Source organism: Phyllostomus hastatus, unplaced genomic scaffold, assembly GCF_019186645.2.
Source record: "Phyllostomus hastatus isolate PE091 unplaced genomic scaffold, TTU_PhHast_1.1 phas_contig_57, whole genome shotgun sequence".
In the NCBI taxonomy this organism is placed as follows: Eukaryota; Metazoa; Chordata; class Mammalia; order Chiroptera; family Phyllostomidae; genus Phyllostomus; species Phyllostomus hastatus.
The window spans coordinates 3,091,816-3,108,952 of record NW_025333912.1 but is presented as its reverse complement, the minus strand read 5'-3'; the positions used below and the strand labels follow the sequence as shown (position 1 = coordinate 3,108,952).

The window sequence follows — 17,137 nt, the reverse complement described above, 5'->3', positions numbered from 1 at the left end:
ACAGTAAATGCTTGCTCAAAAAGAAGAATTTTTGCAACAAAAATGCTCTAGCCTTCCTACTAACACCTGCTTTTTGTTGAAGCTCAAAGCTAATAATCCATGAAAAATGAGGTTGCTAGTCTTGAGTCATTTTTTCTGCCCTCACCAGGTCAACTTGATTTAATATGGAAACTTTTACAGCCTTTGGGAGGGGTGCATTTTGAAGGTCATTAACAGTTATGGGTATTTGATGGAGACCTTAACTCTAATATTTACAGAGTAACTTGTATTTACACAGTGCTTTTACATGCATTTGAATGCATATTTTATTTAATTCCAAAAGGAAAAGTACTGTGTTTGACCTTCATTTCTCTTTTTTTTAAGATTTTATTTATTTATTTTTAGAGAGAAGGGAAAGGAGGAAGAGAGAACTCAATTCTCTGGTTTGAGAACTCAGTCCATTGGTTTCTTGCACGCTCCCAACTGGGGACCTGACCCACAACCCAGGCACGTCATTGCCTGGAATCAAACTGGAGACGGTTTGCTTTGCAGGATGACACCCACCCCCCTGAGCCACACCAGTTGGGGCACCCCTCATTTCTATGTAAGGAACAGACATAGTCAGGCTGTTACTTTCCTTATGATTATAAGGAGTATGTTCCCTGTGGTTACAAGGGGCTGATTGAAAGGGGAGGCTTTGGACTTCCAAGTGCCCGAGTTCCTGCGCACGGACATCCGACCCTCTCGTCTTCTCATCCGTCAGAGCAAGCTGTGTTTTGACAACACCATTCAAAGGCAAATGCAACAAGTGTTAGTATGTATGCTTCTTAAAATTTTCTTAATACAGTACAGTACTGTATGATGGTGAGAATCATGACATATTCCAGTTTAAAAACCATGTTGTAGTTTGATCCAATATAAATGCTGATACAGGCTCATTGTTTAAGATGCTTAAAGGAGACTGGTCAGTATGGGGAGCCAGGTTGTTAGAATTTCAGGAGGCCTGCTGAGGGGACGAACACAATTTCTGAAGATCTGAAGACTAGACCTTGACTGTGACAGAGGCTAGTTGCCAGGAAAGCTGTGGATGGGAAGGACTGTCCAGGTGTCACCGTGCTGACGTGAAGGTCAGTGGTACAACCACTGACTTCTATTTCTTTGATCTCTCTGTCAGAAGGAACAATTACAAGCTTCCAGTTATAGTTTTTCTACCAGGCACCAAGATCAGAGACTTAGGAAGAAGCCTATTATTTACTTTTGTGAGCTACCTAGTCCAAGGCTACTTTAAATCCATTGAAACTGCCTCAGGGCCTTTGCACTAGCTGTTCTCTGCCTTAACCATGCCAGCACCAGCTTTATGCTTGCTCCTTCACTTCATCCAGGCCTCAGCTTAAATGTGAACACCCAGAGAAACTTCTCAATAAACTACATAAAAGTAAACTATAATAAGTTTCTTTATTGCATTCTAGCCTCCTACTCTTCCATTTTGCTTCACAGGGTATACCATCACCTGAAATTATATCGTTTACTGTCTGGTTTCCCCAATAAAATGTAAGTTCCATGTGGGCAAAGGTTGACTAGCTCACTATGTCTTTAGATCCCCAGTGGTGCTGGGCCCACGGAAGGGGCTGAGCAAATGTTGGACGAGTGAATGATTACATGATGAGGATCAAGGCAGGAGCCACATCCACGACTCCTCTGACTTTAAGAAAAGGTTAAGGCTACATTAGAAAAGTTTCGTTCTGTTGATGCACAGGGATAACCGAGAGTCAGCCAAGCACTTATAGTGAACAGGAATTGTTTCTCTTCCCTCTGCTACACAGTAAACCACTGTAAACAACTTAAGAGTAGGGACCTGTATCTGGGTCACCACTATATGCTGGGTACCTCAAGCTGTGCAAGAAGGAAAGTATCTAGTTAATTTCTTGAAAATGATTAGTATGTGAAAGGCGAGTAGGGCTTAGCCAGGTGAGGAAAAGAAAGAAGATGGTTCCAAGCAGAGGCCGGAGCGTGGCGGAGCCTCTGTCCTTAATACAAGGAACAGACGGAAGAAGGCAGTGTGGTGGGGTGGAGAGTGGGCCAGGCGGGAGGCCGCATGTGGCTGGAGAGCTGGGTGAGGGCCTGCCACACCGGACTTTGCAGGTTTCTAGACTTGGCAGGGCAGATTTCAAAGTCTTATCTTTAACTTGAGAGCAATGGGGACCTTTTCACCTTGTGCACATGCTAGAGCAGGGGTGTCAAACTCATTTTCACCAGGGGCCACATCAGCCTTGCGGTTGCCTTCAAAGGGCCGAATGTAATTTTAGGACTGTATAAATTGCCCCTTAACTAGGGGCAAGGAGCTCGGTGCTGCCACCCGGTAGAAACAAGGTGCCAGGCTGGATAAAACAAGGTGGAGGGCAGGATTTGGCCCTCGGTCCTTGTGTTTGCCACCTGGATGCTAGAGTGACCTAATGTATTTGTCACACTGCAGATCTCTGGCTGTGGTGGGTGTCAGGAGACTACTAGGAGGCTGCTCTTCCCCAGGCTAGAGAGATGGTAGCTGGACTTAGGGGCTCCAGAGAGTAAGTGGAGATAGTTCTCTTTCATTCACTGCTGTATTCCCAGCACCCAGAATAATGCCTGGCACCTAGTAGATACTCAACAAATGTTTGTTTAATGAATGCACAGCAGAGTGGTTAGAAATGGAGGGCGTAGGAGATTGCTAGGGGTTAAAATGCACAGGACATGGTGAAGGACTGGCCACTGAGAACGAGAGAGAGAAATGCCAGGCCAACTCCCAGGTTTCTGGTTTGCCTTGCTACGTGGATGGAGGGGTATTGCCTTTTCCTGCGACAGGAAGTAGCCAAAGAATCTCTATTTTCTGTTTCTGGTGCTCTCTGTTAGACCACGAGTCAGGACTCCCTCCATGCTGCTTGCCGTGGGAGGCCCCACTCACGGCCGGCTCCTGCTGGTGACCGGCACAGTGCGGGCAGTGGCGGGGGTATGGGGGGCGGGACTGGAGACCACAACAGAGGAACTCTTGAATCTCTGACTCCTCAAGGATTTGAAGGGCTTATATTCTCATTGTTTCAAATATATATGAGGTTGGCGGTGGCAGGAATATTGCAGGTCAGGGTATGCATGAGGGATAAACGGTCACTCTCCACATGGTCTAAGTGGTCTTAGTAACAAGGAGCTTATTATTAAGAAGTTAAACATTCTGCCCTGCCCTTGTCTCCAAAACTTATGTCAGTGGCTATAAATAAAGATTATGAGTTTGTGGGAAAAATGAGTCTGTCCAGTTGGGATTTTTTGGGGTTTAAGCAACTATTTTTTAAGTGATCTTTCATGGGAAAAAGTATCTTCTCAATTCAGATTTCCTGTGAACGAGGCTCATAGAGTCACTCCCATCTACACTGGTCAAATCTTTTCAAACACTTACATCAGGGGTGTCCTGATTTTGTAAAGGAGTGTATAATAAATAAGGCACATTTTACAGATGAACATGTATGAGTTAGAGGATGGGTGGATGGAGGGCGGTCAGACCGATGACGATGACAGATCCAGGAACAGTGTAAAGATCCTGTGTCTGGCCCTGGCTGGTGTGGCTCGGAGGGGTGAGTGCTGGCCTGTGAACCAAGAGGTTGTTGGTTTGATTCCCAGTCAGGGCACACGCCTGGGTGTGGGCTAGGTTCCTGGTGGGGGCTTGCGAGAGGCAACCTCACACATCTATGTTTCTCTCCTTCTCTTTCTTCCTCCCTTCCCCTCTCTCCAGAAATGAATAAATAAAATCTTTAAAAAAAGATTGTATATCTATACATAAATAATGTGGTTTTTTTTTAAAAAGATGGTTGAAATTATGTGTGTGTGTGTATTATGGTGATTCCTGGTTAATGGGATTATGGCTGATTTTAACTTCTATCTTATAATTTGATTAGACACAGATTATAAATTTACCTAAGAGGCATGAGAAGCAGGAAAAAGGAAAGTCACCTATTAGGAAACGGAACAATAATTCCATACCATCTCTGTGAACCGGTCTGCACAGGCCATTCGAACCCATTCCGGAGTTGCTGGGCTCTCCACTGGGAAGTCCTCGGCTACGTCTCTGTCTCTGCGTGCTGTGGCCACAGCATCGGCGATGGCAAGGAATACAGATGACCCCAGGGCCACTCCAGACTCCCCCAGGCCCTGCAAGGAAGCACATTCATTTTAGAAGCTTCTACATTGGACTACAAGTCACTAGAAATCAAGGGCCAGGTTTTGCTCACCGTTGTATCTCCAAACCCTAGTATAGTGTCTTGCAAAAGGTTCTCAATAAATGTTTGTTGATCGACTTACTGAATGAATGAAGCTTGAGTGCTCTTAACAATCCCAACACCACATGAATTTCCCATATCTTTAATCCTGTTTGGGCTAAATCTTCATTCTATAGGCAAGAGCAGAGTGTGTGTGTGTGTGCATGTGTGTGTGTGTGCACGCATGCACGTATGTGTGTGGTGAGGGTACCCTATTCAGAAAAACACACTCAGTGGCTTGAACTGGCCTGCTTCACGGGCAGAGAAATGCCTCATTATGACTCCAGGGTCGGGAGAGGCAGGCTAGTCTAGGAGAAAGAGTCCGGGCTTTGGTACCAGAAGATGGGTTGCAAGCCCACCACCTGTAAGAAATGGGTAACATGAATGAGTGATGTGAAAAGATGAAGGTCAATAAGAAATTGTAGGGGGTTTATGGTGAAGTTGAGATACCTGTGTCCTGTCTAAAGCAGGAAGCTTTCTTCAGTTCTAGCTAATTGCCACCTTCCGGAAATTCATCCAAAATGATCAGATCATCCAATTTCTCAAGAGAATTTAGATATTTGCATTTTCAAGTAAAATTCTCTGCCTTTGAAAAACACTTTGAGGGGCAAGGAAAACACATCTGCAGGCTAGACGTGGCCAGTGTCCCCAGTGTGCAGCTCCTCAGCTGGACACACTGAAGCTGAGTCCCGGCCCTCACTCCCCAGGTTTCTCTGGGTGAGATTCTCTCTCTGAGTTCTTTTCCTTTTATCAGCGAGATGCAGGCAATGCATCTGACTGATACCTGTCTGACATGATGTTGTGAAGTTGAGGAAGTGCAAAAGCACCCAGCACAGCACCTGGTACCTGATAGCTCCCTGTTATTATTGCTTAGCATACTTCGTGCACACCTGCACACTCACGATTTCCCTGCAGGTCTGCCTGTGGGTGGCTAGCCACAACCACGGAAACCCAAGGGTCCTGCTTGCCCTGTTACTCTTGGTGGCCCGAAAGCTGCTTTCTGTGGGCTCAGAGCATCCTTCACCTTTTCCCTTTTGAGTGATTTCCTGTCCAAAGAGAACCCAGAGGCCCTGTTGAATGTCCTTCCTTTCAAGATTGCCCCTCCTCATCACCATAAGCCCTAAGGAAGCTCCTGGGCTGCAAGCTGGATCCAGTTTGGAAATGATAAAATTCCAGAAAATAGATGTGAACTCACTTATTTATTTACATTTGGTATTAATTTGCTGCCACTAGTAAGAAATCTCCCAAAAGACTTTTAAACAAAGTTTTAATACTACATCTCAGACCTAAATGAAGTTGCAACAGTGAGGGTGTTTTCAAGTACCTGCATGCAGCCATGCAAACACTCGCTGGCCTTTATTTTAATTTGCAATTTCGCCAACGCAGCAATCGCTGAGGGGTGGTGTCTTTGCTCTCTGCCACCGGTGACACAGGGGCCAGGTAGTTCTTTTCTGTGGAGGGCTACCGTGTGCAGCGGCGGCTATTTAGCAGCATCCCGGCCTCTACCCAGGAGAAGTATCATCTTCCCCCGTAGTCGTGACAACCAGAAACATCTCCAGACATTGCTGCATGTTTCCTGAGGGCCAAAGTCCCCACCCCTTTGTGCCTCAGTTGAGAAGCATCGCTTTAGATTACTTTAGGGTGTGGCTGGGGACCCTGAGCCCTGTGGAGGTGAGTGATCTGCCTAAAATCACCGAGAGCGGGTGGGGCTGGAATCCAGGTTTTGTGAGGCCTTGTGCAGGATTTTCTCTTCATGCTACTGCTGCTGCTTTCTAAGATTTCAGGAGCATTGTGCCCTCATTCTCACTTAATATTTTAGTCTGAAGGTTCTGAAGTGAAAAGGCTATTCTATCCAACAGATGATTTTGCTGCATTTTAGAGTTCTCAGTGACAGAGGATTTAATACAGGAAACCTTGGCCCAGAATTCCCCGACTCTCACTGTAAGCCCTGGTGAGGGCTTCTTCTCTAGGTGATTCATCTCCAAATTCTAACAGCCTATCTTGAGCAGGTCTGTAGAATGGTCGACATTTATTTTTTTTATTTTGTCTGGCTGTTGTTTTCCTTCATTATGCTGCCCGATCCACCACAGGGCCCAGTGGCTGGTTTGGGTGCTTACCTTGGAGGAATAGATGGTTAGTGGGTTTGGTGACGATGGCAACAGGGAGACATTGAACTCCCCTGGGACGTCGGTGACAGTTGGAATTTTGTACTCGTCTGGGCCTTGTGAGTACAGGACGCCTTCCGGGGAGTATCTCAGTTCCTCAGTGGTATAAAGGCCCATTCCCTGAATAAATGCGCCTTCCACCTGAAGGGGAAACACGTCCAGCTCCGTGAGACCAGAGGCTTTTCAGAAGGCTGCTCCCCACTCCGCAAGGCCCTCAGGAGGCAGCAGGCATCTCAGCAGGCCGGGACCTACCTGCCCCACATCGATGGCTGGATTGAGGCTGCTACACGCTTCCATGACGATGTCTGTTCTGATTTTCTGCCAAAAATCAAAATTACTTCTGTGTGAAAACTTGAATTGAAAAGATTTTAAAGATGTATTCAAGCAGTCCCCAGTTTTTCCAGAACCCCCGCTGGTTAGTTAACACTGCACTGGCATTGCACTGACAGCAGAGGTGGTCAGGCAGCTGCTAGGCTCTTCACAGTCAGTGCTGGCCCCAGGGTCTTCCGTGTTCGTGGCCTTGACTCCTCTTAAGTGATTCAAAAGTCCCTCTTAAGTGGCTCAACATGGCATGTTGCTGTACTTGAGTGTCACTTAGTAAATAACAGCCTGGTTGTCCATCTGATTCTCAACCTGGATTTGTTGCTCTAATATGACTCATGAACGCATCTAGTCCTCATGATGGTTCAGTGTAGGTGTTTTTATGTTGTGTTACTAAGGAGATCGTGCAGCCATAGTAGCATATATGAATCTGGGGGTTTGCAAGGTCTTGAAACACAATAAAGGCAAATACTGAGACCACCTTAGACTTTGCTAATCTACTCCTCCCCGAGAAACATCACACTAACAAGGCCCTTCTGTTTTGGTACCTAGCACACGCACACAGGGAGTTCCAGAGCCGCAGAAAGCCCCTAAATGCCTGCAGTCTGTCTCAGGAAGATCTCTGGGCTTTCCTTCTGCCCCCCGTCCAGTCCTTACTCTAACACCACCAGTCTCTGTTCAGGCCCAATACCTGGGCTCATGCTTTCTATCTAGCTCTTTGAATAGGAAGTGCTCTTTTGACTCAAACGTTGGCCCTGCAAACAGCCTGCTGTGGGCACTGGGACAAGCCTGCACACATCCTCAGCCTCCATAGGGCAGGAGACCGGACACACCTCAGAGCTGCCTTCAATTTACTCCCATCTTGAAACCTGTTTTATTTTGTCTTGTGGGTGCTGGACAACAGGAAGAGGTGGCATTGCACTAACTGAATCATCAGGTGTTTTAGTTGACTAACCACATTCTCTGGCTTGTCTCTAATTAAAAGGATAAACTATTGATTCTGAATGACTGGGCCTTAATCTATAACAAGGGAGGCATCATACATTCTGGAAGATCCATCCCATCAGGCCCATTCCTTTGGGGATTTATACCAAGGACCTCAGATGGAATCACCAGATATAATAAGTATGTCCCAACTATTGCATGGAACATATTTATACCAGGAAATTATTTTGTTGTTTATCTGAATTCAAATTTAACCAGGTATCCTGTATTTTTATTTGCTAAATCGGGTAGCACCACCTTAAAGGTGGAGGATCAGAAAGCTAGTTGAATAAAATCTTTAAAAAAATAAAAAAGAAAATGAGTTGATTTCTAACAACAGCTTCCCATCTAGTGAGGAGCCTCAGGTGGGGCGCAGGGCTCCCAACGCTGAGGCTGGACAGTGGCATTGACATCTGGGCCTTGGGGGCAGCCTGATCACCTGCCACCATGCATTCCTCGTTTGCCACACTGTGCCGTGCAAACACCATTATCTGTGTGTGTCATGGTGCGACAAACATTAGGACACACAGTTTGAGCAATCTGTGATCCTGTTTCATGAGTTACTTCTTAACAACGATCTATAATGAGAAGGGAAACATCATAGTAGTGTGTCCTAAGGATGAACTTGAGTGACCTGTAAAGGCTCTTTAGATATCCCTTCATTTACTGTATTTTTAAAAGTCTAATTCACATAATATTTAAGAGGTGGACAAGTTAATCAACAATGGGGCAAATCAAAGACATTTTGACAAGATTTACAAGTCCATATTAGCAAAGTCCTTTCTATTTTACATGAATTGACCATTTCTATTTTGGGGCAGGATGGTTCAAGATGATATTGGAATGATTTATGCATGGGATTTAGATGTATCATTGATCAATCCTGCAACTTTCCTAACAATTGACTATACTTTGGACTATACTACATTCTATTAAAAGTTTCTGTAATCTCTGTTCCCAGAATAGTATTTGGGGTATTCATTTCTGCTTAAATATGACTCCATTCAGTACATAGTTTCTTGGTTGCCCAATTAAATAACAGACACAAAATTATTTTTACAGCCCTCCCATTCTCTCCCCATCCTCAATCTATTTCTTTACATCAGTAGTACTCTTGGGATAATTGACTTTGGAGAAAGTTTATCACATTGCTACGTGCTTTCAAAGTGATCACTCAAGAAAATTTGCTAAATTACCTAGTCCTTCAGATTACATAACTTAATCTTCCTTGAGAAATAACCCCCCCATTGGTGTACAAAAATTTTGGAAGGTTGATTTTATTGTCTGAAGTAGAATAAGAAACAATGCATTTTAGGCTCACAAGCAACTCCTTCTTGAACTACTTTTTAAGTGGAAATTCAGGATAAAGCTGGATCTCTAGACATTCCCACAGAAACTGACTCTTGTTCTTACGGTACACAAGTATTACATAATGAAATTGGGCTGTTAATGTACAATGCGGTTTTGTTATTGTTTTAGCTTGCCAGGAGGGAAGTTAATATTACCTTGTGAGCTCCTGTCAGGCAGTCAATCTCAACCTCGGAACAGGCTGCTCCGTAGATGTAGTAAGGAAACGGTTCTCCCTCCCCCTTCTCCCAGTCCATGAAGGCCTTGTAGCCCCTGATGGAAGAAATAAAGCCCTTCAGTGTGGGGTGTGCCTGTGTTGGTGTGCGTTTGCAAACCATATTGATTCATTTTAAAAGTTACCAAGTTATGAAGGTATGATAGCATTTCATTGTTGTTTAACTACCTTTTCTTTTCTTCTTCTTTTTTTTTTAATCCTCACCCAAGGATATGTTTATTGATTTTTGGGAGAGAGAGAAAAAAGTCAATGTGAGGGAGAAATATGGATTGGTTGCCTTCTATATGAACCTGGATCAGGGATTGAACCCTGCAGGCTAGTTATGTACGCTGACTGGGAGTCAAACCTGCACGTTTTGATGTGCAGGACAATGCTCCCGACAAATGAGACACTGAGCCAGGGCTACACTGTCTTTTCAACTCACTTAAATTTCTACCTGTATTTACAACCTAGCTGGACTAACACTAATCTTTGCCTCCATTTTCAAGAGGATACTCTCTGCGCTGCAGTTAGGATGTCACAAATAGCGAAAAGCCAATAGACAGTTTGGGCTCAGACCTCCAGATTTGTATGTTGACAGGTTAGGTATCTGCTTTAGCTCTGCACGTTGAGAACCTCAGTTGATTTTATCAGCTGAGGGATCCTGTAGCTGATCAAAAAAAAGAAAGGGCTGGCAATTCAATGTGTTAATTTATAATGGAAAGTGTACCCAGCTCGGGGCTGATTTGCTCTCTTCTTGGTAACTGAACTCAGGAATTCAGGACTCATAATGTACAGGGCACTGGGCTGCACTCTTACCCCCTTTCCTTCTTTCTTCACAAGGATCTCTCTCTCTCTCTCTCTCTCTCTCCCCCCTACCCCCCAACTCTCTGTAGGTGGTTTGTTTCCTTACATTGTTAAACTAATGTCATACACTTCCAGAGTTTGACGATCAGCTCTCCTCTCCTCTCTGGGCTTCATTCCATCAACCTGCATCTACCGAGGGCCCCCCACCGCTGGACATGCACAAATGCTAACGGGTGGTGGTCACCTGCCCAACTCCTCCTGTCTAGAGAGGAGCTTCAACAAAGAAAGATTTTTATGGTGTTGGGAGGAAGATTTGCAAAATTGGGTTTCAAGTTATTTCTTTTTATTATTCATAATGAAGAATGTTATTATTCTTTATTTTTCCACAATAAAGAAAAGTAAATAATGATTAGCTGCTGTAAATCATGTCTTATTTTTTTTTTTTACCCAATAAGAGTATTTTTATTTAGTATATCTTTGGACATGGTTCAAAGGCCTATGCGAAGTCACAGACTTTGGGACCTAGAAGGGACCTCAGAGACCACAAAATGAAAACATACTTTACAAATGAGAGAGTGGAGGCCCAGAGTGACTGGGTCACCTCACATGTTCTCAGCTAAGTCAAAATGTTATTGCAATTTTTACCTGAAGAATCCTGTGGCTGAAAGGCTGATGCTTTGTTCAAAAGCAGTTTTTATCTGCAGAATGAGCATATTTAGTTAAAATAAATATACCATTGGACAGGTGACCATGAAAACATTCAAAATGAAAATATGTCTTAAAACTGACATCTGATCCTTGTTGCTATTGCTTTGTTACCAATAATAGAACTCAACATAATATCCTTTCCCTCAGCTGGTCCACTACCAGTTTTCTTCTGACAGAGCTCAGAACTCTGCAAGAAACAAATCAAATGGAGCCCTGGTGCACACCCATGATGCACGGGCTCGTCCACAAGGTGTGCGGGCCTGCATTCCCAAGTGTCAGCACTCCAGACAGCGCGTGTGCAAGTGTGAGATAACTGTGCTAACGAGCTAATATACAGGGTATTGTAAAGTTGGATTACACGAGTCATCTCCCTTGGGACTTATTAAATAGCAATTATGTCTTAGTTTCCTTCCTCCTTACTCATCACATCATTTGTGTGTATGTCTGTGTGCTTCTGAGGAAGGCTCACTCTTTTCCTCTTCTTTCTTATCTAAGCAGGGTGGGCACGGCCTGCTGGTATTCTTCATACATTTCCATTCCTCTTCGCAGTGTGCTCTCTCCACATATACCTGGTATACACCATGGATCAGCCGTCCCAGCCTTTGGGCCATTGGTGATCTTGCCCACTCTTGGAAGAAGCATCTGTCCTTGGTGCAGCTGTGGGCTGCCATGGTGCTCTTGGCACTGGTTTGCATTATTTTCTCATGTGTAGTAACAGAGTGGAACACTTACCCAGTCTTCCCATGTGCCTTCTGGATGTTCCTTAATGATGGGCTCAAGGCGTTTCAGAAGGATCTGACAAGCATCCTTGAAGCAGTAAAGAAGTGAATTCCCATTAGAGGAGAGCCAGCCTAGTGGTTAGGATTTGTGTGGAAGAATATTAAGTGATCATTGTTTGGGTCAGTGAATACTTGTGGAGTGCCTGCCTGAGCTGGATGCACGGGGGACAGAGAGACAATGACAGCACGGCCCCTGGCCTTGAGAAGAGTGTCAGCTACTGCGGTGTCTCTCCCTTCCCACTTCACTTCCTGTGAAAAGACAGGCTCAGCTGAATCTCTACTCTCAGGTCCCTTTTCTAAAAATATTCACGTTCTTAATTCCTCCTTCTCTTTTTCTGCATTTTTGACTTATACTTTTTTTTGTATTTCCCAGCCATTAAAATAAATGCAACAAAACACCTTATTTTCATTGAAATTTGTGCTTTCCAATCTACAACCATCACATGCCAATATCCTTCTGGGTCTGAAACATTATTCAACTCTGTCCCACCCTCTCTCTGTTCATCTATCCACCATCGAAGTCTGGCAGTGATGCACTTTGCTTTGGGTGTAAAGTGAGAAAATAATTGTTTGTTTTTATGATAACCTAGACCTACAAAGTTTCTGATACTCAAAATTGAAACCTAACACTCAATGTGCTAGAATAGCGATTTTCAACCTTTTTCATCTCGTGGCACATGTAAACTAATTACTAAAATTCTGCAGCACACCAAAATTTTTTTTTTGCCAATCTGACAATAAAATGGGTATAATTTTGATACTTCACATCAGTTGGCTATTGTCATTTTTTAAATTTGACAATATAAGGGAAAAGTGGTCAGTGCCCCTGACTAAATAGTCAGGTATCATGTGTTTTAACCATTCTTGTGGTACACTGGTTGAAAACTGCTCTTCTAGAAGATGAATTAATACTTAGTTTAGGCTGACAACTCCCATATACACTGAACTACTCCTATCTCGTGTTTGAGTCTATCCAAAATTGGATCTGATGAACTTGAGGATTCCCACCCACACATTTGTTCTGAGTAAAAAGCATCTCTGGTGTTTGAGCTCCTTAGGTGTGTCCTCACAAAGATAAGTGAATTTAAAGTGGTTCCTCTTGGGAGCTTAAGTGTAGTGTTCTGGGAGTAAGGGAATATGCCTCTACAGCATCCCCATAAAAAAAGTGGACAGTTCATAATAGAAGCAAGGCAAATAGATATTACTTCAAAAGTACATGCAATCGGATATTTGAGTGAAGGAATATGCAGTCATGGTTCTATTCTCAAAAAGTAAAAACTATCAGTTTTTTAAACATTAGTTTGAAGATAAGTACAAACAGAAAGGATGAGTACTGTGGTAGAACACCACTGACATAGACACTTTAATTGCACCTTTTCTACCTGGCTGGCACTCTGTCTGCCTACCTGCCTACCAGACCTTGCTTGTGTCAGGTGAAACTTGCACAGCTCTGCATTACTTGGTGCCCAAATTTCTTCTTTCTGTGTCTTTCAGGGACAGAGGCTGCCTGTGCACCAAAATCCATTCTCCCCTCCTTCCATAGTTGCTGGGTATGTGGTTTCCCACCACTTCCCAACCTCCCCTGCAGTTAGCTGTGGCCCTGAGACTGGTTCTGCTAATGGATGATGAGTGCAAGTGACTTGCATCACTGTCAGGCCTGCCCTCCATGCTCTCTCCCTTCTCTGGCTCATTGGATGATGATGCTCAGGGCAACCTTGAAAGCCACATGCTGGAGATGGAAGAACTGCCATCACTCTGGGTGCTTGAATGACTGAATGCTCCCTCTGGACTTCTATGTGTACAAGAAAGGGACTTCCTGTTGGGTTTCAACCATTCTGTTCTGGGTCTGTCACTTCAGTTTAGCCAACTCCAACTAACTAACACACTCTCCTGACACTTTGATCAACCTATGCCTATGTTTAGTGACACAGATGACTTCTCTAGAGTCAATCATTTGTGCCTGTATCCAGCTAAGAAAACCAGAGATGTGGTAAAAGTACCCCAGGAAAGACAGACAGGAAGAAGCACCTGCACGGCCCTGCCATTGACGTCTGAACCGATGGATGCTGCCGTAGCGATTGTGTTAGGCACTGTGGCTGTACTTGTTTCAGAGATGTGTATGTAAGACATGGGTATTTTTAATTCACGGCTGGCCACCTAGGAGAAAAATAAATATTTTTAAGTTCAGTGAGGAGTTCTAAGAAAATTTGAGTCATTGTTTTTCTTAATAAAAATTAATATTTTTATTATGTTCATGATGTCCTTCAAAGCCTAATATAATGTCTTATAAAAATTAAAACCACTTTTTAGTAGAGCCTCATGCTGATTTTTTAGGGTGCCTTAGGATCCTAAAATTTTCAGCATACCTTAGGATGCTGAAGATTTCATTTTTTCTAAGTTTTACATGTGTAGAATGTAGGCCAAGCTTATATTATTCATATTTATTTGGTGACAATGGCAGGAAGAGAGATGGAGATTAGATTGGCTGACTCAGAACTTGGTCCTGTGTTGGCATCAGTGTCAGATGAACTTGAAATGACCTGAGGGCCTGTCTTCTTTTTTGCCCTCATCCTCACCTGAACTTTAACTTCCTCCCCCTTTTCTTCTATTTGTTCCCACTTGCTTATATTCTTCTAGTATTTGCTGTTCACTTTTTTCTTTTCTGTTCTTTTTCTTCCAGTTTTCTAGCAGACACATGTAGAAATTAAGATATTTAATCAAGAAGAAATGAAAAATAAAGAAAGGAAGGGGGATAAGGCAGGAAAAGAAAAACAAGCATTATTCTGGTTGATGTTATCTTTTTTTTTTTTTTTTTGCAAAAACACCTTCTCCAGATGTCTGTAGGTATGTACCTATTCCCAAATGCCAATCTTCAGACTTTCAGACTAATGCCATTCAGTGATTAAGTTTTCCCAGAAAGATGCAAAATGAAAAAAGAAAGGCAATTCTATCAGTTCTTGATGATTAAAATCCAAAGAGAATTTATTGGCTCATGTAATCGGGAAGGAGAGATGGAAGTGGCTTCATGTATGTCTGTATCTAGCGGTTTTATGGTCTCACCAGGGTCCTCTCAGAGCTTCTCACATTTGCTCCTCTTTCTGTGATGGCCATGTTATTCCCAATAGTGACAGGCTTCCTCCGTGGCATGGAAGACTCACCTCTGACTACCCCTGGCCTATAGCAAAGCAGCTAAATAACCGCAGGGCAATGACCGCTCCTTTTCCCAGTATCTACAAAACAGTCCTAAGAAAGGACTCTGATTGGCCTTGCTTGATCACGGGCCTTCTTCCTGGCTCAATCTCTGCATCCATTGGGATTCAGGGACCATGACTGGCCAGGTGGTCCTGTGCCTGTATCCATGGTGGGTATTGGGGCAAGGAGTGCAACAGAGTGAAATGCTTGCTCTCTCTGACTATCTAAATTCTAGCCTTCAGGTTAATAGCTCCTACCATAGATAATAATTAACTATAGAAATTCTGCTTGAGGCTTGAGTTTTTTGCTAAAGAACAGTCCTTTGTCACCTTTCCTATAGAAGTGAGGAAATATGTACAAAGTAATGACTGTTTGTTAAAGATTTACAGGAGTCTCCCGATGCACTCAGATCAGCGGGGGTCAACAAGCCAATCACTAACTGGAAATGAAGAGGCTTAGAAATTCTGCTCTTCCTTGGAACCCTGTCGGGACCTGCTGTCTGTGGCCCTCGCCCACCTCTTGCCTCCTCCTCCTCCCTCCCCTTGATGACAAAAAAGACGACCGGATTCTGGGTTCTCTTAAAAATGGATTTGCAGAAGAAGAAAAAGACAAAAGGAAAAGAAAATGATGATGGATCTGCAGAAGCTGTACGTGCCCCCACCTCCTCCAGCTGGGCCTTCTCGATTAATATACCTTTTTTTACTTCAAACTCTGACGTTTTGACTGTTGGATTTTTTTTTTTAAACATCTGTGCACATGAACCTTGTACCAGTACCAGGCAGGGAAGATGGGGCGGAAAGCCACCAGCATTGAGGAGTCCTTCAGAACTCTCTGGAATGTGGGAGGTGTAATCCAAAGTAGCTCAGGGGCTGGACAGTCAAAAGCTGCAGATGTGTGCTGTAACAATCTAGTAAATTTGTCATGAAGTTAAACTTTTCCCTTTTAAAGAATTATTTTTTCTTCTCCTGAGATATCTTCATACTTTTTTTGTGTGTGTATATATATATGTGTGTGTTTTAAAATATTCTTTTAAAATTATAGAATGATATTGAGGACATACTTGTCTTTACTTCTCAAAATAATATGGTAATATTGTTGTCCAAACTTTAAAAATTATACACACGGGTCTCGAGAGAGAAAAGCTGAGAGACTCCTACGCTAGGGAAGCCTGCACAACACTCCTACCACAGTGCTCCAAGGCTCATTACTGGTGTTTTCACTAACAACCACCTCCATCCGTGAACCCAGCCAAGCTCCAGGAGCGTTGGCACCTGTGTGTGATTTCCACACTTCGGCCATCCTATTTGGTGTATAAGAAGTTTTTCAGTCAAGACCTCAGGGTTTGAGTTCAGGGAGTTGTCAGTTGCCCTAAAATTAGTGCCAAATGTCAGTCATGTCAACCACGAATAGAGAATTTAGTGACTTCATTTTCTTTATCTTACCTGTAGAATTTTGGTGTGAATACCTTGTCCCAGTTCATTGCCTCCTTGTGTGACCAACACAGACCCGTCTGTGTAGATATGGACAAGTGCAGCTGCCTGGAAAAACAACAGACAGTGAAGGCACTGCTCAGTGTGTGTTTAGTGAGCTCCAACATAAGAAGCGAGGCAGCAGTGGGGTCAGAGAGGCAAGCTTTCCTTTCCCAGCAGGATTCTGAGGCTCAGTTTCGTTTTGTGCAAAAGTTGCTGGTAAAGACATTCTCAGTTAGGAACCTGGTTTTAGTAGGAGTCCCTTGGGATACTCAGGAGTTGTGGGTATTGGTTGCAATGATCTGAAAGTTACACCCCTGCTTAAAATCTCTGGCAATCCACTTAACTAGTGAATTAAACATTTGTAAGTATGACACTTACATGTGTTATGTACCAAACTAGGCTCAGTTTAGATGTATGAAGATGAACAAGGTGTGCTTCTTCCTCAAGGGGCTCACTGTGCAGTAGGGGGCCAGGCTGGACAGCAAGGCATTAGAATGCAGAATGATTCATGACATAAACAGGTGTGCCACAGGTGCCCTGGAGACCTGGGAGGGCAGATCCAGCTCCTTCTGCAGAGCCAGGGAAGGGTTCCCCAAAGTGACACTGAATGAATGTGTGAAGGGAGAACAGTTTGCCACTTGGGCAAGAGGGACAAGAACTCCCCATTGTCTTCAAGGGAGAGCCCTGCTCCTTATTCTAATATGAGGCCCTTTAGGGTTTGGTCTTTTGTACTTTTCCCATTTCATCCTTGTCTTTTCCTGCCTTGCTTCTAAGTCTGGCATTGCCACGGTTCCTGTCTGACCTGTGCTCTCACGTATGCTGTTCTCTCCTCCTGGCTTGCCCCCAGCCTTCAGACCCACATCCCATGGTCTCTATTCTGTCAAAACTT

The 17,137-nt window shown here is 43.8% G+C and overlaps 1 protein-coding gene across 1 annotated transcript in view; it reads right to left on the bottom strand.

Moving 5' to 3' along the window:
• The window catches only part of LOC123824456 (aldehyde oxidase 2), a 73,462-nt gene that overhangs the window by 8,559 nt on the left and 47,766 nt on the right, over window positions 1-17,137 (bottom strand). The window contains exons 27-34 of the mRNA XM_045847600.1: window positions 16,219-16,314; window positions 13,613-13,741; window positions 11,538-11,612; window positions 10,743-10,795; window positions 9,235-9,349; window positions 6,677-6,742; window positions 6,377-6,565; window positions 3,985-4,152 (exon numbers count right to left, since the gene is read on the bottom strand). Of these exons, the coding sequence (XP_045703556.1) occupies window positions 3,985-4,152; window positions 6,377-6,565; window positions 6,677-6,742; window positions 9,235-9,349; window positions 10,743-10,795; window positions 11,538-11,612; window positions 13,613-13,741; window positions 16,219-16,314 (891 nt within the window). The remainder of the gene's footprint in view (window positions 1-3,984; window positions 4,153-6,376; window positions 6,566-6,676; window positions 6,743-9,234; window positions 9,350-10,742; window positions 10,796-11,537; window positions 11,613-13,612; window positions 13,742-16,218; window positions 16,315-17,137) is intronic.